At 41.5% G+C, this 17,184-nt stretch overlaps 4 protein-coding genes across 4 annotated transcripts; 3 read left to right on the top strand and 1 right to left on the bottom strand.

Annotated features, from left to right (window-relative positions):
- Nucleotides 1–3,406, top strand: ccdc34 (coiled-coil domain containing 34). The gene is made up of 7 exons (XM_080841529.1): nt 1–87; nt 983–1,240; nt 1,346–1,493; nt 1,821–1,928; nt 2,474–2,632; nt 2,817–2,940; nt 3,168–3,406. The coding sequence occupies exons 2-7, from the start codon at nt 990–992 to the stop codon at nt 3,365–3,367; spliced, it is 990 nt and encodes a 329-aa protein (XP_080697655.1). The 5' UTR covers nt 1–87; nt 983–989; the 3' UTR covers nt 3,368–3,406.
- A 1,477-nt stretch (nt 3,407–4,883) lies between these two features.
- On the top strand, nt 4,884–6,893 carry rab19 (RAB19, member RAS oncogene family; the record flags this gene model as incomplete). Its single annotated transcript, XM_080842336.1, has 4 exons — nt 4,884–4,952; nt 5,487–5,681; nt 5,958–6,141; nt 6,616–6,893. Exons 1-4 carry the CDS (start codon nt 4,920–4,922, stop codon nt 6,891–6,893), a joined length of 690 nt encoding a protein of 229 aa, XP_080698462.1. The 5' UTR covers nt 4,884–4,919.
- A 482-nt stretch (nt 6,894–7,375) lies between these two features.
- Nucleotides 7,376–10,994, bottom strand: hdhd5 (haloacid dehalogenase like hydrolase domain containing 5). Its single transcript, XM_080842246.1, has 8 exons — nt 10,801–10,994; nt 10,113–10,316; nt 9,867–9,979; nt 9,558–9,651; nt 9,397–9,430; nt 9,092–9,266; nt 8,771–8,959; nt 7,376–8,659 (listed from the first exon to the last, which is right to left on the bottom strand). Exons 1-8 carry the CDS (start codon nt 10,912–10,914, stop codon nt 8,266–8,268), a joined length of 1,317 nt encoding a protein of 438 aa, XP_080698372.1. The 5' UTR covers nt 10,915–10,994; the 3' UTR covers nt 7,376–8,265.
- A 330-nt stretch (nt 10,995–11,324) lies between these two features.
- Nucleotides 11,325–16,092, top strand: ccdc77 (coiled-coil domain containing 77; the record flags this gene model as incomplete). Its single annotated transcript, XM_080841606.1, has 12 exons — nt 11,325–11,407; nt 12,049–12,108; nt 12,544–12,727; nt 12,814–12,956; nt 13,414–13,510; nt 13,644–13,716; nt 14,009–14,088; nt 14,330–14,478; nt 14,770–15,016; nt 15,385–15,510; nt 15,638–15,790; nt 15,946–16,092. The coding sequence occupies exons 2-12, from the start codon at nt 12,071–12,073 to the stop codon at nt 16,090–16,092; spliced, it is 1,437 nt and encodes a 478-aa protein (XP_080697732.1). The 5' UTR covers nt 11,325–11,407; nt 12,049–12,070.
- Between the last annotated feature and the right edge of the window lie 1,092 nt (nt 16,093–17,184).

The following is a 17,184-nucleotide window of genomic DNA, read 5'->3' as shown; positions in this document are numbered from 1 at the left end:
GGACAACAGAGAAGACGCTAGCATTACAACAACATTGCCTGCACACAGGGCTGTTTATTGTGTTGTGGTATAGAGTGTTTTGGTCGGGTAAGTGGATGCACATGAAATCAGTGCTTGTTTGAGCAATTGTCATTTTGTGGAAATGAAAAGTATAGTTTCAAAACTCTCAAAGTTCTCTCTGTTGTAATTAGCTTCATAGCTAGAGAACTTTGTGGCTCTGCACTTCGTAGTGAAATTATATTGGTTGTCAAATTAAACGTCAGTTAACGTTTAACATCAGCCACATTGATGAGCATAGACAGATACACGAATTCATTTTTGCGGGTTGCTAAATCATAATTTATTAGCAACCTAGCAACAACACTTATGCTTGCTCTGTAACATTAGCGGATAAGTAGCTAACTATTTGCTAGCTTGGCTAGCTGTCGTAGTACCAAAAGCAAGGTGGGGAACTTTTTGCACAACAACAATGCGCTGCATTCCCACAAAATGTTGTCTCTGAAGCCATGCAACACAACTAATTGTTATTCAGCGCTGCCAAATATACGCTAGCTTCCTTCGTTGAACCTCTGTTTACTTCAACAACGTTGAACCGATGTCCGAGATGGCTTTCCATTTGCTGTAGCCTTCGAGTTTTCAGGTCATTGGAACGCATTAAGTGGTTTATGTGCTTTGAACTTAATACTGAAATGCAGGACCGACTGCAGGCTGCAGACACATTCTGCAGTTCGATTGCTCATAACAGGGGAACCAGGTCGAGAGTAGTACTTCTTAATTTTCAATTTTCAAAAACAAGCAGATCATTCTCTGTCAAATACAGTTCCGTTTACAGAACAAGAAACACAAATGTAATGTATAAATATAATGTCTCTATTGTAGCCTGGAAACATCTAGTGAGATTTCTCTTTGCTACATATCCTGGCTCTAGGTCAGCATTGCAGTGTTATGGTTTTCTTAACAGTGGTTCTCTGTTCTTTGTCAGGCTCATTATGTCAGTCTTTCGGCCAAGCACATCCAAAAGCCTGACATCAACTCCTCTGAAAAGTAAAGACATAGGTGTTTACCGGAGCAGAAGTGTGGAGAATGACTCCCCAGAGGATTCCACCTACTCCTTGTTGTCGCCAATATACCATGACAGTTTTGAGAGCTCAGATGATGACCTTGACTTGGAACAGCTGCAGCAGGGGCTGAACAACTTGCGTGCTTCTCCTGATGAGATCAAACACACTATTCCGCATAGGTATCTTAAACTGTTTGCCATGCATACATTTTGGTTGTTCTTTGAAGGTCTTGCATTTGGTTGTTTTGCCTATGTTATCTTATGTTATGTTATGTAATGTTATAGGCATGGAAAATCGCACATCCAAAGGAAGGTTGCAGAAGTAAAGCTCGATAAATCCTCTGTTTCGCTGCAAAACCTTAGTGCCTGGGAACAGTGGCTGGTCACCAAGGCAAAAGAAGAACGTCTCAAAGTAGAGCAGAAAGCTCTCGAGGTACAACTTCAAATCAGTTTTATCTCTGTGGTTTGTAAAGTGAACTGGGAAGTTGACTACTGCCCTTTCTGCAAATGGTTCGGCTGTAGTATTCACTAATGATGAAAATGTTGTCCCTGTTTATGTTTTTTTATGAAATCCGTTGTTTATGTCTTAGTGTTTCCATAGCTCTGTTACATTGAGTATTATAAGTCCTGTGAGATCACTGTTATATAACAATAATAATAATAGTGTTTTTTATTTATATTGTACCTCTCAAGCCCAAAGTGCTTCACAGAATACTCTTTAATTAATAATTCCTAACTTCTGACTTCTGTACATTTTTAGGAGCTCACTCTTAAAGAGAAACAGGAGCTGGTGGAAAGGCAGAAGGTGCAAAAGAGAAAACAGACAGAGGGCAAAATACAGGATTGGCTTAAAATGAAAAGAGAACTGGTAGGTTTGAGATGTAAATGAATGTGGGCTTTCAACTGTGTGTTTCATGAATAAGGAAATGTGAAAGTTGTATCTTGCACTGAAAACCTACAGTTTGTCATTTAATTATTTCAGAGCAGAATGCATATAATCATGAACGAACTTAGCATAATAGGTTTCTGAGTATCATTAGAAAACTCAAGGGTATCCTTATCAGAAGATACTTGTCAACACAAGACCAGTGTCGCAAAGGCTTATTCTGAGAGGTTTTCAAACAAGAGTGTTATTAAAAGAGACACACATACCATTTCTCTAATTAAGCCGTAAATACGTTGCTTGATCTATAATCTATCCATCTCCAAAACAACCTATAAATAGGCCAAATAAATGTGTATGCGTTTTTTTTTTTTTCCTTCTAATGAAGAAGACACTGCAATTGCACGGTCCCAATTGGGTCCCAAATCAAAGTTTGTTTGTAGTCCTCAGTATCAAGGCTGTAATGGTATAGTTGATTGATTTTAAAAAAGGAAACAAAATAATACTTTTTTATACTGTTTTTTTCACAGGAAAGACACGAAAAGGAGTGCAAGGAACGTCAAAAACAAGAAGAAGTAGAACGCGAAAAGCAGAAGCAGAGAGAAATTGAACTAAAAGCACAAGAGAAGTACAAGGAGTGGTTACTAAAAAAGAAACAAGAGGAGAATGAGAGAAAGGAAAGAGAAAAGGTGACTTATCAGTGGACTTGTAGAAGCTTGTATTGCCTTCTTTTTCTGCTATAGCTGTAGATAACTGAACTATGAGCATAGTGGAAAAGTTATGGCTGACATGACTTCTCATTGAGAGGTTATGGAGATCAGCTGTGAGTCAATGTCTTCCTGACTTATTCTCCGATAATTGTTTGGCCAATAGGAAGAGGCAGCGCTCAAAGAGGCAGAAGAGATGGAGCGCAGGAGGAGAGCAGAGGAGAAGTTCCAGGATTGGCTGAGGACGCAGAACAAGAATCGACCCAAGCGCGACACACCCTGCCCTCAAGGTGCATAGACCCACTCTGCAGTCAACCTGACCATCTCTCGACTACACTGCACCCAGTGCTCTTGTTTGTTCTGTTTACCAACTAGGCTAATAGATGGACATGTTGTGTCTCTTTTATGTAAAATAATTCTTGAAATAATAAGTCAGTGATCCATTGATGTTTTTTTTTTTTTAAAACACACATTGACATTCACTTCATACTTGACCTTCATACTATTTTTATTTTAGGCTTTGACCACCTGAACTACCCATCTCCCAGTTTCTATAACCCCGTTCCTTGGAAGCCCATTCACGTTCCCCCTCCAGAGAGGCCTCCCCAGAACAAAACGCCACGCCGCAAACAGCGAGGGCTGCCCAAACACCACTCAACGCCATGTCTGACGTTCAGGCCTAAAGACACTCTGAGCTTTGCCTGCAAGAGGCGATGACGCAAAATTAGTGTTTCTCCTCCACGAGGCTGCTCTCTAGTGGTTCAGAGAAGAACTCTGACTTTCACAAAGGGATCCACCCTTGAAGGTGCAGTGTAAATAGGGGTTTGGGCAGAAGTGTGAACATTGACTGTGGTGGACTAGGCTTTCAGGATGCTCTCTTGAAAGACTCAACTAGGTCTGAGATCATTCCCCTGTTTGGAAATTTTAAATCAGGTTAGTAGAGAAGAAATGATTAGGTTCTTTTAATCTACTAGAGCCAGCTTGATTGTTGACTGAAAGACAATGTATGAAGGTCTTGTTTTCAAACCCAGACATTCTTATTTTTTCTTGCATATTTCATCAATGATTTAGATTGGTATGCATTCGATTGTATATTTTTGTACATGTTTATCAGATTTTTACTAAATGTTTTTTTTTCAAATACCTTGTTTCCTTTCAAATATGAGTTCGCTGTTTTAAAAATAATTGTTTATAAAAAGAGATATGTTTTACAATAGCCTGTTGGAGCAATGTTAACCTGTTTCATGAAAATTCTCTGTCTGAATAAATGTGTTGAAAGTCATTACTATGAAGTGTGGATCAGATTGTACATTAATCGTTACAAGAGGCCATTTGTGATTCCTGGAAGAATCTTATAAGAAATCAAGCAACAAGTCCCTCCAAAAACATTTTCACTGACTTTAGGCTATCCCTTCCACTTGTGTGCGCAAGTGAAGGAATTCCTCATTAATATTTCATGTGTTACACATTTACAATTCAAGTTATCAGCATGTTCCCAAGCGGAGAAACAATTCTCTGTACTGTTTGCATTATGTGGAGTCATTGTATGACACAGGAGGTTTTGATGCCAGTGGCCTCCCCTCTATTCACGCATACGCAATCACACAAACAAAAACACTCTTACACACATATTGTGTATTGTTTGGTGTCTGTCTGTGCCTTGTGCCTCGCTGCGCTGACGCCTAAGCTATGTGTGGGAGGGGGGGTCGCTGACACACTCAAGGGCACACAAAGTACTTCACTCTCATCTCTGCTGCAATCCTCAAGGCATTCCAGCTCCATGCCGGGCCACCATTAACATTCACGGAGGTACTTTTTCAGAACTGGAAATCTGATAATCATAGATATTATTTTCATGACTTGGTGTGCTTGTGATGAGATAGTGCAGAGTGGTGGAATGTGCTCTTAGTCTGTTCTTTGGCTGGGTCTGAGCAGTGAAGAAGGAGGCAGCCCCAGGCTTTCCCGTGGACTGCGTTTCAATGTCGAGCAGCTGAGTCCGAAGGTCAAAACTGAAGACCAGAGTTGTGTACACTAAACATGTGCTGTACTTGAAGGAGGAGCTCGTTTTTTTTATGTGTTCAATGTACTAAGAATCATGTTCTCATTGTTTTCAACAAGCTACTGGAAATAACCACAATTCCATGTTTATTTCATTTCCTCTGTTTTCTTTTTGTCTTTAATTCACTTTTTCGGCTCCTTTCCTGGTCGTTTACTACACTCTCGGGGGCACAGTGGTGCACGTGCATGGGCAGTGCAGTTGTGCAAGTGGATGGGCAACCGGAAGTCACACACAAGAAACCAGGTACAGTTGGGGCGGGGTAACGTTGTTTACATTGTGGGTACGTGCAAGTGGAAAACATTTACAAGAAGGAGAGTGAGATTTGTCACAAGGTTTAGACGTAGGGGATTAGATTTTACTAGGGTTAGACATTTTTATTTAATTTTTTTAATGCAAGAACATTTCTGTATACTTCTGTATATATGAAGGTGAAAGAGCTCCATTTTCTAGTGAATGGCATTATTTGAAACCCTGGAGAATTTTCCGAGAAGGGGCAGAAAAGAAGACTGGGTTCACAGGGAAAGAGTTTTAGAAGGAACAGCTGAGAACATTCAGCCTGTCAATTGAAATTGTTTCAGCAGTAGGTATCTTTTAGCTTCGCATGATGGATTTATAGAAAGGAGAACTGCACGTTTGAGGAAGTGTTACCTGAAAGTGTGTGTGTGAAAGGACAGTATCAGATTACTATTGCTTGGCACTTCTGCACACTTTCAGCAGTTCCCTCAGCTATGGTATTGATAAGGTGAATCTACATCATTGTCCCCCATGGCTCTGCAGCCCATAGAAATGGAGCTGGAGGAGGACGACGCGTTTGATTTCCTCTTCAAGATCATCCTCATTGGAGATACCAACGTGGGCAAGACTTGTGTGGTCCACAGCTTCAAGTCAGGAGTGTTTCTTGAAAGGCAGCAGAACACTATAGGAGTGGACTTCACAGTTCGAACTTTGGACATTGATGGAAAAAGAGTTAAGGTTGGTCGAGAACCATGCTGTTAGAGAATCACAGTGTATTTGATTTTCATTTGTAATGTCACCTACAAAAAAAAATGTATAACTGCCATATGTATATTTTGAGATTACCGCAGCATTTAGAAGAATTTCAAATAATTCTTGAATGTATGCCATGTACTGTATGTGGTCCTAATCTAGTGATTTATGTATTTTAGATTTAAAAAAATGTATTTATATACAGAAAAACCACATTGCATGGATGACAAGCTCGTAATAGCTCTCCTCTGTTGAGATTAGATGCAGGTTTGGGATACAGCGGGACAAGAGCGTTTCAGGACCATCACCCAAGGCTACTACCGAAATGCCCATGGTGCCATAATCACCTACGACCTGACCCGTCCTAGCACTTTTGAGTCTCTATCTCACTGGATCCAGGAAGTGGAGCAATATGGAGCAGCCAGCATAGTAGTCATCTTCATAGGTAAGGCTAATTTTATAAAAGGTCAGATTTTCACAATGTTATGGGTTCCCTATCGTTTGCTTCCATTTCCACATTAAATCCAATGTTAACTCAGGGAACAGACATTGTGGATTAGGTTGGCTTCATGTTGTTTTGGCAGTTTAATTGTACTTCCATTAAGATTAAAGTTATGCACCAATTCTGTGGAGGAACAAACATGTAGTTCTCTTCAGTTTAGTCTACTTTCTGGTATGGGGTAAGAGCTTTCAGCAAAGGGGGCTGTCCTCTGTTGTTCGTTCTCATTTTGACATGTAGAAACAGTACATGCAATAATAAAGAACCTTAGGAATGTCTCCTTCAGTCAGACAGAATAGAGGTTCTCTTGAATAGTGCACTCATAAAATATAGGAACAACATTATGAAGTCAACTCACCCAAATGTGTACAGGAGTGTGTTAGTCATGTATGCTTCTTAACTATTTGAAAACTCTCCTAGGCAACAAGTGTGACCTCGAGTCCGAGCGTCAAGTATTGTTTGAAGACGCATGCACTCTGGCCGAACAACGCGGGGCGCTTGCTGCACTAGAAACATCCGCCAAAAAGGACCATAACATTGAGGAGGCCTTCATCTTGATGGCAAAGGAACTCATTGTGAGAAGTGGAGGGGTTGTCAATCAAGAACCCTACTCGGAGTCCCCTTACCCCCTGCTGCATTCTGACTCGCACACCATAAACCTGGAGGAAGCGCTGGAGAAGAAGCCATGCAGCTGTTGAAGCCTGAATCATGGATAGGCCTTCTGGTTGGTTCTGGTTGTCCTGGACATGGTTGGTTAGTTGTGTTTTCTCTTAAGATAAGCCACAATTCTTCATTTTTGTACCACTTAATCTGAGGTTGTACTGTTATTTCACTGTGCTACCATCAGGTGGGGAAGATTACACACAGTGTTGAGTCTGACTATTGTAATTGATGTTGTAGTTAATTACGCACACATCACCCATCATCAGGGCATGGAGGTATTGATAATGTTAGCAGTGGCTACTCATAAACACCATGTATGTACTTTGTATTTAGTTATTTTTCTCATTAATAAGTTATATTGGTTTACTTTTTTAAAAGGTATGTACAAATGCACAAAGGGCCAAAACAGAGAAGTTATCTTTTCAAGCTATATACCTAAGTCATAATAACATCTGTGTGGTCCTAAGTGTATACAAAACTATCCATATTTAAATAAGACACATGGCAAGCATGAACATCTTGTCAACAACAGACTTGAACAGTGTATTTATTCACAACATGTTTGAAACAGAGCTATGGCTTAAAATGTCTCAGTACATTTCATATGCATACCAAAAGGAGTGCAGAAGTTCATTTGGTTGTGTAAATCAATAAAACTTGTAAAAATAATGACTTTTTCCAATCTGCAAAGCCAATCAATGGGCTTCAATAAAGAGCATTTCCTGTTTGTTCTCAAGCTTACAATAAAAAAAACCTGAACACACAAATACACAACTGAACTGAGTGAAAATAAGCATGTTTAGTAACCACATATTGTGCATGCATACAGAATTTCAATACGGCAGTAAAGATGTGTATATACATTATATAAATGTATTTAGCTTAAAAGTCTATCTGTGCCAGATGACTGCATAGAATTCCCTGACTGTCACAAGGTTAACAAGTAATCTCCCGTATTTAAATTGGATGGAGTACACTGAATGACCTCAGTTCAGAATTTACTACGGATGGAGTTGTTTGAATAATATGTACACAGGTCTGTCTGAAGAAATGTCAGACCTGTGTCCGCATTAGATCTTGTCAACCCTGACATAGAATTGAATGATGAAAGACAAAGAGAGCATTGTCATTTTGACGTTATTATGACCTACGGATCTTTGATCTCTGATCCGATGTTCAAGGTTCATCCATATTAAGAAATAAATTACTTTAATGGCCAGTTTGGCATTTGCTAATATATTCTGGTAAACCATTACCGTATCTCTTTCACATTTTGTACCTGCTATACAGTAAAATATAAGATGGCCGGTGATACCCCCCCCCCCCCCTAAATACACCATGGTGAGCACTCTATCTTACCCTGCTCAGGGCTAGCCACCCTCCTGTGCACATCAGAAGCTTACGGCCCTAGTCCAGCGGGCAGCCCTCCTGCTGGAAGACGAGCTCCACGGCCTCGCGCACGTCCTGCACAACAAAGGACGGCTGGGTGAGGTTGGGGTCAAAGCGGAAGTCACGGTGGCCGTGGAAGATGCGCTGCTCGACCGCCTGATGCGGGTCCGGAGGAAGGTCCTGCTGGTCACGGTTGTAGACCCCCGTGCAGACCAGGATGGAGCTGCAGCCTACAGGTAGACGTTCGTCGCCGTAGGAGTCCCCAACGGCCATTTCGTGTCCTGCCACCTCTACCCTCTCCTCCCTGGGATGTCCCCCTCCCTGAGCCTGCATCTGGGCCCTGGCACGGTGAGAGGCTTTCAGGTAGCGGTTGTAGAGGTTTGCTCCGTAGATATCTGCCATTGGATTGTCACTGGGGGCAAGACAACAAATAATCAATAATAATACATGCCAAATAACCAACAAGGTACACCAGGTATTTCAGCTTCATGATCAAACTCAATCAAAGCTGCACAGCCCTCACCCAATGGCATAAAGACGCTCGACAGGAGAAGTCCAGCCCAGATTCTCTGCCTGCTGGCGGACCAGCAGCTCTGCATAGTTGTAGGTCACCACACTGGGCTTCCCAATCAAGGCATCGTACTTCAGCTCACGACCAGTGATCTTCTTGTAAATGCTCTCCAGGCAGACGAGGAACATCCCGTGCCCAAATCTGAAGAGGAAAAAAACACGCTATGTGTGAATATGTTTATGTGGCTGACAATGACTGAAATGTGAAGCAGAGAAGGGGGATATGGGTAAATTCACAAATCATGCAAAAAAATGAAGTGGTCTGAAGCCTGACCTTGGGTTTTTGGCCTCCGCCACCCACAGGAGGTCCATGTTACAGGCTAGCACGGGGATGTGGGGATACTGCAGGGTGGTTACAGCGTTCCCAGGCTTCCCATTAGTGAGGAGAACATCCACAATGAGCTGAAGGTTCGTCTCCCATCTGATCGGCTCACCAAACAGAATAACAGCTAGGGGGAATGGGGGAATAGATTATTGGGGAGCTGAATAAATCAAATATCTGAAAATAAACATAGAATACAGCCTCTAATTAGGCTTATTTATTACAGAATTAGGATCTCTAACAAAATAACACCATACCTTCTATTGGTGGAAGATTATTGGTTGAAGATACCTGTAAGCATTAAACATGGTAGACATTTAAAGGAGAGTTAAACACATATCATACTGAGGACAATGTAAACAGAAAGAATGTCTCTGGATATTCAAGTTAAAGTCAATCTTTTCCTTGGGACACTTACTGAGTTTGTAGGTCTGCGATTGTGATCCACCACATCAAGAAGGGGATATGATTCCCGAAGCATATCAACGGTCAAAACATTTTGAAACCCTAGACTGATAATATTTCAGTTAAGGCTAAGCTAACAAAAACAATGTTTACTAAAATGTAGCTCACATCAACATAGTCAATTAGGTGGGTAGAGATGGCCAAGAACAGTGACTTCAACATCCCTAGAAGATTATTACAGGCTCATATTTGTAGTGAACTTATGCTCATAATAGTGAACAACCATACAAACATAACCATGTGATAAAAGCTTAGAGGATACTTGTTGGCAACCTCCAAAATAGGTCCCTGACCAGACACAAGGACACATTTGTCATGTAGCTGGCTGAAGATTTTCAGCGGACTATGGGACAACATGACTTGATCCGGAGACACCTGAAATGGTAATTGAAAGGGGGGAAAGCATATTCAGATTAGAACAAAAAATTGTGGCAGTTCAAATTAATTGACATTGCATGTAAATCAATATAGCAGAATGGACATAGCACAAGAAAAGAGCATGACAGACCTCGACTTCAAGCAGGTGAGACAGTTGTTCAGCCTTCGTTTGCCTAACACAGTTCCCTGCATTTGTCACGAAGACAACAGGAACTTTGTATTTCCCATTTCTATCCACCAGATTCCTGAAGCACTGTTTGGCTGCGGGTATGAGTGTTCTTCCACGCACAAGCACTCCATCGATGTCAAACAGAAGTCCGAAGGAGGGGTGGTCCTGTGACAGATGGTAAGGAATTCAAAATAATTGAAACTGATCACTTTTGTGAAAACACGGAATCGAAACTTATTGCCTCAACAAATATAAGCATCGGTGGAGAAACAGCCCCTCTGAGAAATTAATTACTTCAGCAACTTGTGACACAATAACATCATCCGCGGCTTCTGGCAAATACGCATTATTTGGGTTTAACCGGTTACTGTGACCTCATGGCCCAATATAGTAGCAGTAACCTCCTGTATTTTAACAGGAACAACGGCTCTTTTTGGGGGCAAGTGAGCTGACGTTAATGGTCGGGTAACAACAGTAAGAAAAGGACTGAACTGAATTACCCAGCTATGGTCTATTTATACTTTTAAAATGAGTAAAAACCAGTGATATGTAGGGCAAAAATAATGAGCTGAGTAAGATGGCATGCTATTCATGAGCCTAAAACAGTAAATCAACACATTTAGGGCGTCGTTAGCTAACATTCACTTACTATACTATAGAAGCGTTGAGAGGCAGGTGCCACAGGGTTCCTCCCCAAACTACCTGGGCTGAGAAAACGCCATCCCAATTTCAAAGCATTCAATCGTGTGAAAAACTCTGCCATGTCTTAAACGTGGCTCACCCGTATCAGTTTACGGGCAGCTACCCTGACGCGTCCAGCGCATGCATAGCCAGACAGAAAATAACTAGCTCCAACAAGAATAGCCTCCCCTAGCCGCATGTAATTCAAAACATCGTATCACTGCACTGGCTTGCATTGCGCAGAAGTCTGGCTGCGCAAGGTGTACACTGTCATGAACCACAAGAAGAGGTATGTTCTTTAACGTTCGTCGATGTCAACATAAAAGTCTAGCACACTCCCACCACGGCTTTAACATTGTTTAATATACTCCATACCTGCAAGACTTCCTAAAAAATAGTGACAATATTTCTCCTTTTCTATCGAAATGACATCCCAATTTGTCAGAACATTTAAGAGTCTTTAATGAATGGTTTCCGGAAAACGTGTGACATTTCCGGCGTCTCTGTTGTTGCCATAGACATGGACGTTGCATCTTGCTGCAGAAATAGCCAAGACAGAAAAATAACGTTAGAAGGTAACGATATCTCGCCTAGTAGTGGCTTTCGTGTATAATGAGTACTTTTATGATCTGGACAACTTTGTATCTTTAGGCAAGTACGTTTATCCTTAGGAATGCCAGTATTCTTAACCACATAAAGCTGGTGCTACTGACTAATCGTACATTGGTAACGGTAATGTTAGCAGTCGCTAAGTTGCGTTAGCTAATTCAGGTTTTCGATCTACTGGTATCACATATGTGGCCAACTTGAAGTGGCAACTTGGTTGTTAACATTTACTAGTTTTGAAAAGTATGTGTCGTCAAGAATTAGGCCTTTTTTTCTCTTTTAACGTGGTCCCTAAATGTTAACGTATCAGGTGGCGCTGTGAAACATTTAAACCTCCCGCCCGGGCCACCACGTAATGACCACGCTACCAATAGTGATTTGTAAACAAAGTGGGCTTCAGGTAGGATGGTTCGTTACATTTAGTAAAAGATGTAGAAATGACTGCCACTCATAATTCTTGACTGTTGTATCTATACTTGTACACATTTTGTTAACGCAAATGTCTTAAGTTCTGGTTATTTTTGAAAGTAGTTTAATGCAATGTACCGCTAACGTACAAACCTGTCTTTTCTATATTCTCTTGCATTCGTACGGTCGATTTGCCCCGTAGTGTTGCAGATTTACGTAGTGTGATGGATACACCACCAACGCGAGATGGGGGTCCTAGCAGGTATGGTGATTTCCTTTGCATTTGGTTTTCTATTGAAGACTGTCATACCAGTGAGCGATCACCACGAATATTGTGATTTATTTAACATAAGAATAGTTTTTATTCTTTGGTTTTAGCACTTAACGACTTCCTTTACAGAAACATTTCTGTAAGTCACCTTTAATGTGACTCTAATTTAACGGACGGGCACACGGCAATGAGCACAACAACGATCAAAGTCCACTACTACTGAACTAAAGCTAATTTAATATTTTCGCAAAATCATTTTGCTAATTTAATGCCATGAGAACATTAAAAGTGCAAACTTGGTGGGTCAGCGCAATGCTCCCAAACGCTACATTATAAGTTGAATGCGCGACGGATATTCGTCTTTGCTCGTTGTTTTACCCGTTGGCGTCAATAAAATGAGGGCCCATTGTCTTTTCTGCCTTTCAGCTATGCCCACAACCAGAGCCAGGAGGCCGATTCACCTCTGCCACCGATCAATGAGCGTCTAGCCTACCTCCGGCCATCTCGTGAATTGCTGGAGTTCTACAGACAGAAGGTGGCTCAGTTTGATGGGGAACATGAGGACCTTCTGCAGATGCTGGAGAAATACAGAAGCACCACAGACGATCAGGTGCGCTGTTTCAGCCAGAGCTTTGTGTGTGGCTGTGCTATGTGTTTGTGTAGGCTGACAGTACATGGGTCTGTATGTGCATGCAGCATAAGCTCCAATGGGAAGTCCGGCAGCGTGAGGGAGAGATCGCAGAGCTTCAGAAGGCACTAAGCGACATGCAGGTCTATCTCTTCCAAGAGCGAGAACAGGCACTGCGCCTGTATGCTGAGAACGACCGCCTAAAAATCAGGTCAGTTCTTTGTGGTTTGTTTAGTTTTTAGTGTCTGGACAATTTCACCATTCACAATGGGAACAAGTAGGAGATGTCTGTTAAAGCAGCATTACGGTTATTTGGTTAAGAGGAATGCAAGCAAACTACAATCTTGCAAACACCACCAACAACCCAGTTGGCAGTGATTGATCAAAGCTTAAGTTAACACGCTGTTGTTTTGGCAATATAGCTGGCAAAGTTGTGCTGTGAAAGCTTTTCCTACATTTTCACGGGGTGTTCCGACCCAGAACACAAAACTACCTTGTGCATATCCTGGATGACTAGGGGGAACTTGTTTACCTGTCCTTTGAATGACTATATACCATCAAAGATGATGACAAAAATAGTTGCCTATAAAAAGATACCTTAAAAAGCGACACATTTTTGTATAATTGATCTCAAGTTTGTAACAAACGTACAACTTTACTGTCCTCAGAGAGTTGGAGGACAGGAAGAAAATCCAGCATCTTTTGGCACTGATTGGTCCAGATGTAGGGGAGATCACTTACTTTCATCGAGAGCCTCCAAACAAGGTGAGCCCTGTAAAAAAAGCCTTTCCATTCAGCTGATATGGTCGTCAGTGGATGAAAGTAAACAGTTAATAAAAGTTAATACCACTTCTTATGATCTAATTAAAAAATAATGTGTTTCTTGTCTATGAATTAGGTCACAGTTCCCCAGAAGAAGGTGCAGCCAAGGCCTCAGGATCAGTGGAAGGTTTCAAAAGCAGCTTCTAGAGGTTATTTTTGGCTTGTATATATTATCCTAAGAGCATCATGTCTTTAGTCATATTTACAAATTTAGAATACAGTTATCCTGTTTTACCAAATCTTACATACAAAACCCTGCTGTGGTTAATACTGAGACCCTGAGCAAGATTTAGGACTAATGTAATGTACTAATAGGCACTTCTTAATCCTAATCTGTGAGAGGGGGCTGATGCTCCAATCTGTTTATCAGCCTGTGGATTAATCTCATTTGATAAAGCAGCAATCTCTTAATTTTGCTAATGCTCCTGTCCCCCTGTCCAGAGGCCAGTAAGAAGCTCTCCAAGGAGGGGCTGGAGAGTGCAGAGCAGTACAAGACAGACAACCAGACCTTACTGCTGCAGGTATAAGGCAACACACAAATAAAAAGTGTAAATATTCTTTAATACAGAACTACCAAGTCCGTTCCACTGTACACAGCAGCCCATCTGTCACACACACTAGGTTAAGGTTGCTTTGCATGCTGTCGTTAATGAGCTGGTTGGTTTGAACGGGAGTGCACAGATGAGTCTCTTGTTGCTGTGTGCAGTGTGTATGATAGTGAGTGTACTGTAATGTTAATAATGCAATACTGGTGACGTCCAGGTGGAGGCGCTCCAGGCCCAGATGGAGGAGCAGACCCGTCTGGCCAAAGAACAGGTGGAGTCTCTCCTCGAGGACCGGCGCATCCATGTGGAGGAAGCTCAGGTCCAACACCAGAGAGACCAGGACCTCATCACGGCTCTCACCAACAAGTAAGTCATCACCCCTTGTCAGTTTAATCCTCAGAGTGACCCCACTTCACTGTAATTTATTTTGCAATAGCCACTAATAGTGCTCAATATTATATCCCTTATGGGTGTTCTGAGAAATGTATTTAACAATAGCCACTGATAGTGCTCAATATTATATTCCTTATGGGTGTTTTGAAAAATGTGGTTAATAAGTGGTGGCAAATTTGCCCACTGAAGCAATGTAATATAAATGGCTGCATATAATGCAAATGTTTCTTAATTGTCTTAATTGTAAATCTCACTCCTACCCAGGCTCCAGCGCACACAGACCCTGCTGTATGAGAGCACCAGGGACTTCTTGCAGCTGAAGTTCGAGAGCCGCAACCATGAGAAGGGCTGGGTGACGGAGAAAGACCGGCTCCTGCGGCAGCTTGACACCTGCCACGAGAAGCTTCAGAGTGGCCGCGGAGGACTGGACAGATCGGGACCGGCCACTGCACCGCAGCGCTATGCCCACGCCCCGCCGGAGACGCAACAGATGCACCAGGAGGAGATTCGGGTGAGTTTGCCTCAGTCTGGGACTGCACACTATTGAAGCCTCCATATTTGGAGAAATGTCACACTAATTGTGACCTTCCAATAAAAATGTGTGAGCATGTTAAGCTGATTAGTCTTAAACTTTGTGTGCCATGGCATATTAAGCACCCAACCATACAGAGGTCAGTGTATTGACATTACTGAAAATGACCAGCTGTAGGGGTTTGAATGATCCTTGTAATATAGACCTTCTGAAACAGCATTGGGTCTGCAGGATTCATGTATGTGCAGCTGGGGAATGATTTGTTGTCCACTGTCTAAAGGGCTTCAGGCACTTCAAACTATTTTATTGTTTCGGCGCTATAAAAAATATAATTTAATTTACTCCAGGCACTGAGTGAGGAGCTGAAGCAGGCCCACAAATTGGCCGACATGTACCGAGAGCAGTGTGTGGGTTTAGAGACAGACCTGGCACAAAAGAGAGAGGAAGGAGACGTGGGTAAAGAGATCTTCCAGGTATGCCAACCAGCTTTTACCCACCTTTTAAAGTCCGAGCACAATTAAGTGGTGTTCTCAAACAGAGTCTGTTCTGTAAAGAGTGTTATCACCTGGACCTGCACTCACTTTTTATGTGTGTGTATAGGAGCGGTCACATAAGATAGCGAAGCGTTTGCAGATGATGACCCAGCGCTATGAGGCCCTCGAAAAGAGGCGGGTAATGGAGGTGGAGGGCTTTAAGACCGACATCAAACAATTGAGGCAAAAACTTAAGGACGTGGAGAAACAGCTCTTTAAGGTAGGCAGTTTCCATTTTAAGATTTTGACTAATGTGACTGGAAATGTAAATGTTTGATTTTAGTTTGTTGAACTGAAAGCTGTGTATGTATTTAGCTAAGTTATCACAGTAGGCAGTATCCTCTGCCAATAAACTTAATGACCTTCCCTTTTTAGGTGACACTAAATGTGGGGCCAGATCAGGACCTGGCCATTCTCCATGAAGTACGGCAGACCAACAGCCGCACCAAGAAAATACAGGGAGAACTGAAGACTCTGAAGGCCAAAATATATGGACTGGAGAACGAGCTCAGACACTCCTGAGGCTGCCAGGCCATAGTCAAAGTGTCCGTTATCCCCATTCTAAAGGGTAAAGGCAGCTATTAATGGTCAATTAGGGATAACATATCCAACTTTATACCTTTTATGAAGGATATATAGATACTTGAAGATGCCTGAACTGTGGTTGAACAGTTCACTGAAGTGACCTGGTTTCTTTGAGTATTTATTAGTTTCGACTATGCTTACAACTGTGCCTTGTCTGTGGCTAAGGTAAAACAGCAGGTAGTTCATTGCTGATTTTTGTGTGCACCCTTAAATGCTTAATTTAATTATGATAACAACTCGTACCTGATTTTGTATAGATACTGGTGTGTGGTTTTATATTATGGGAGAGATTGTATGATTTTTTTTAATATTGATGAATAAAAGATTTTATATTTAAAAGTTCTGTGTTTTTGTAAGTTGTTTTAGGCTGTGTAGTAGGGTACTTCCTATTAAGGTTGAATCTTTGGTTCTGGCAAAAGGTTGTTAAATATTTGAGCTCAACAGCCAATCAAATTATACCCACTCCCTTGTTTTCCTTAAAAGTGTTGGGTGGCTGGAATCTTTTATGGCTTAGTGCGAGCAACTAAGTTTCCCATTTACAGAGCCTTAACTGTTTACGAACCCTGGAGTTTTTTTTTGGATTAGAATCATGGACATCACCTTTAAGTGCACTGTGGCCTGAATGAAGAAAAAGTGGACAGTTTCTGGAAAGTTCCCCTTTATTGGACGGCTTAATACTCCACAAAATACTGAAATGCTCCGAATTGAGTACAGTTTAATGATCAATTGCCATCAATATGTAGTCTAAATATATTCCATATAAATATAGCCTTACTGTAACAGCATATTATAGTACCCTGGGTAACTAGATAATCTAGTCATGTCTCATTCAAGTATATCTTCTGTTTTTACACACACAAAAAACAGGCGTTCAGATTGTTCTCGACAATAAAAGCAACAAACTCACTAGGCAACAAATACATTGCACCATAAAGAAAACAAGTCCAAATATGATTGGTAACTTGGCCTTAATATTTATAGTACACTTTGAATACACATATTTCCTACAAAAAGCAAATAAAACTTTAG

This window comes from Sprattus sprattus (assembly GCF_963457725.1).
Source record: "Sprattus sprattus genome assembly, chromosome: 7".
NCBI classification, from domain to species: Eukaryota; Metazoa; Chordata; class Actinopteri; order Clupeiformes; family Clupeidae; genus Sprattus; species Sprattus sprattus.
This window is presented reverse-complemented; position numbering and strand designations above follow the sequence as displayed.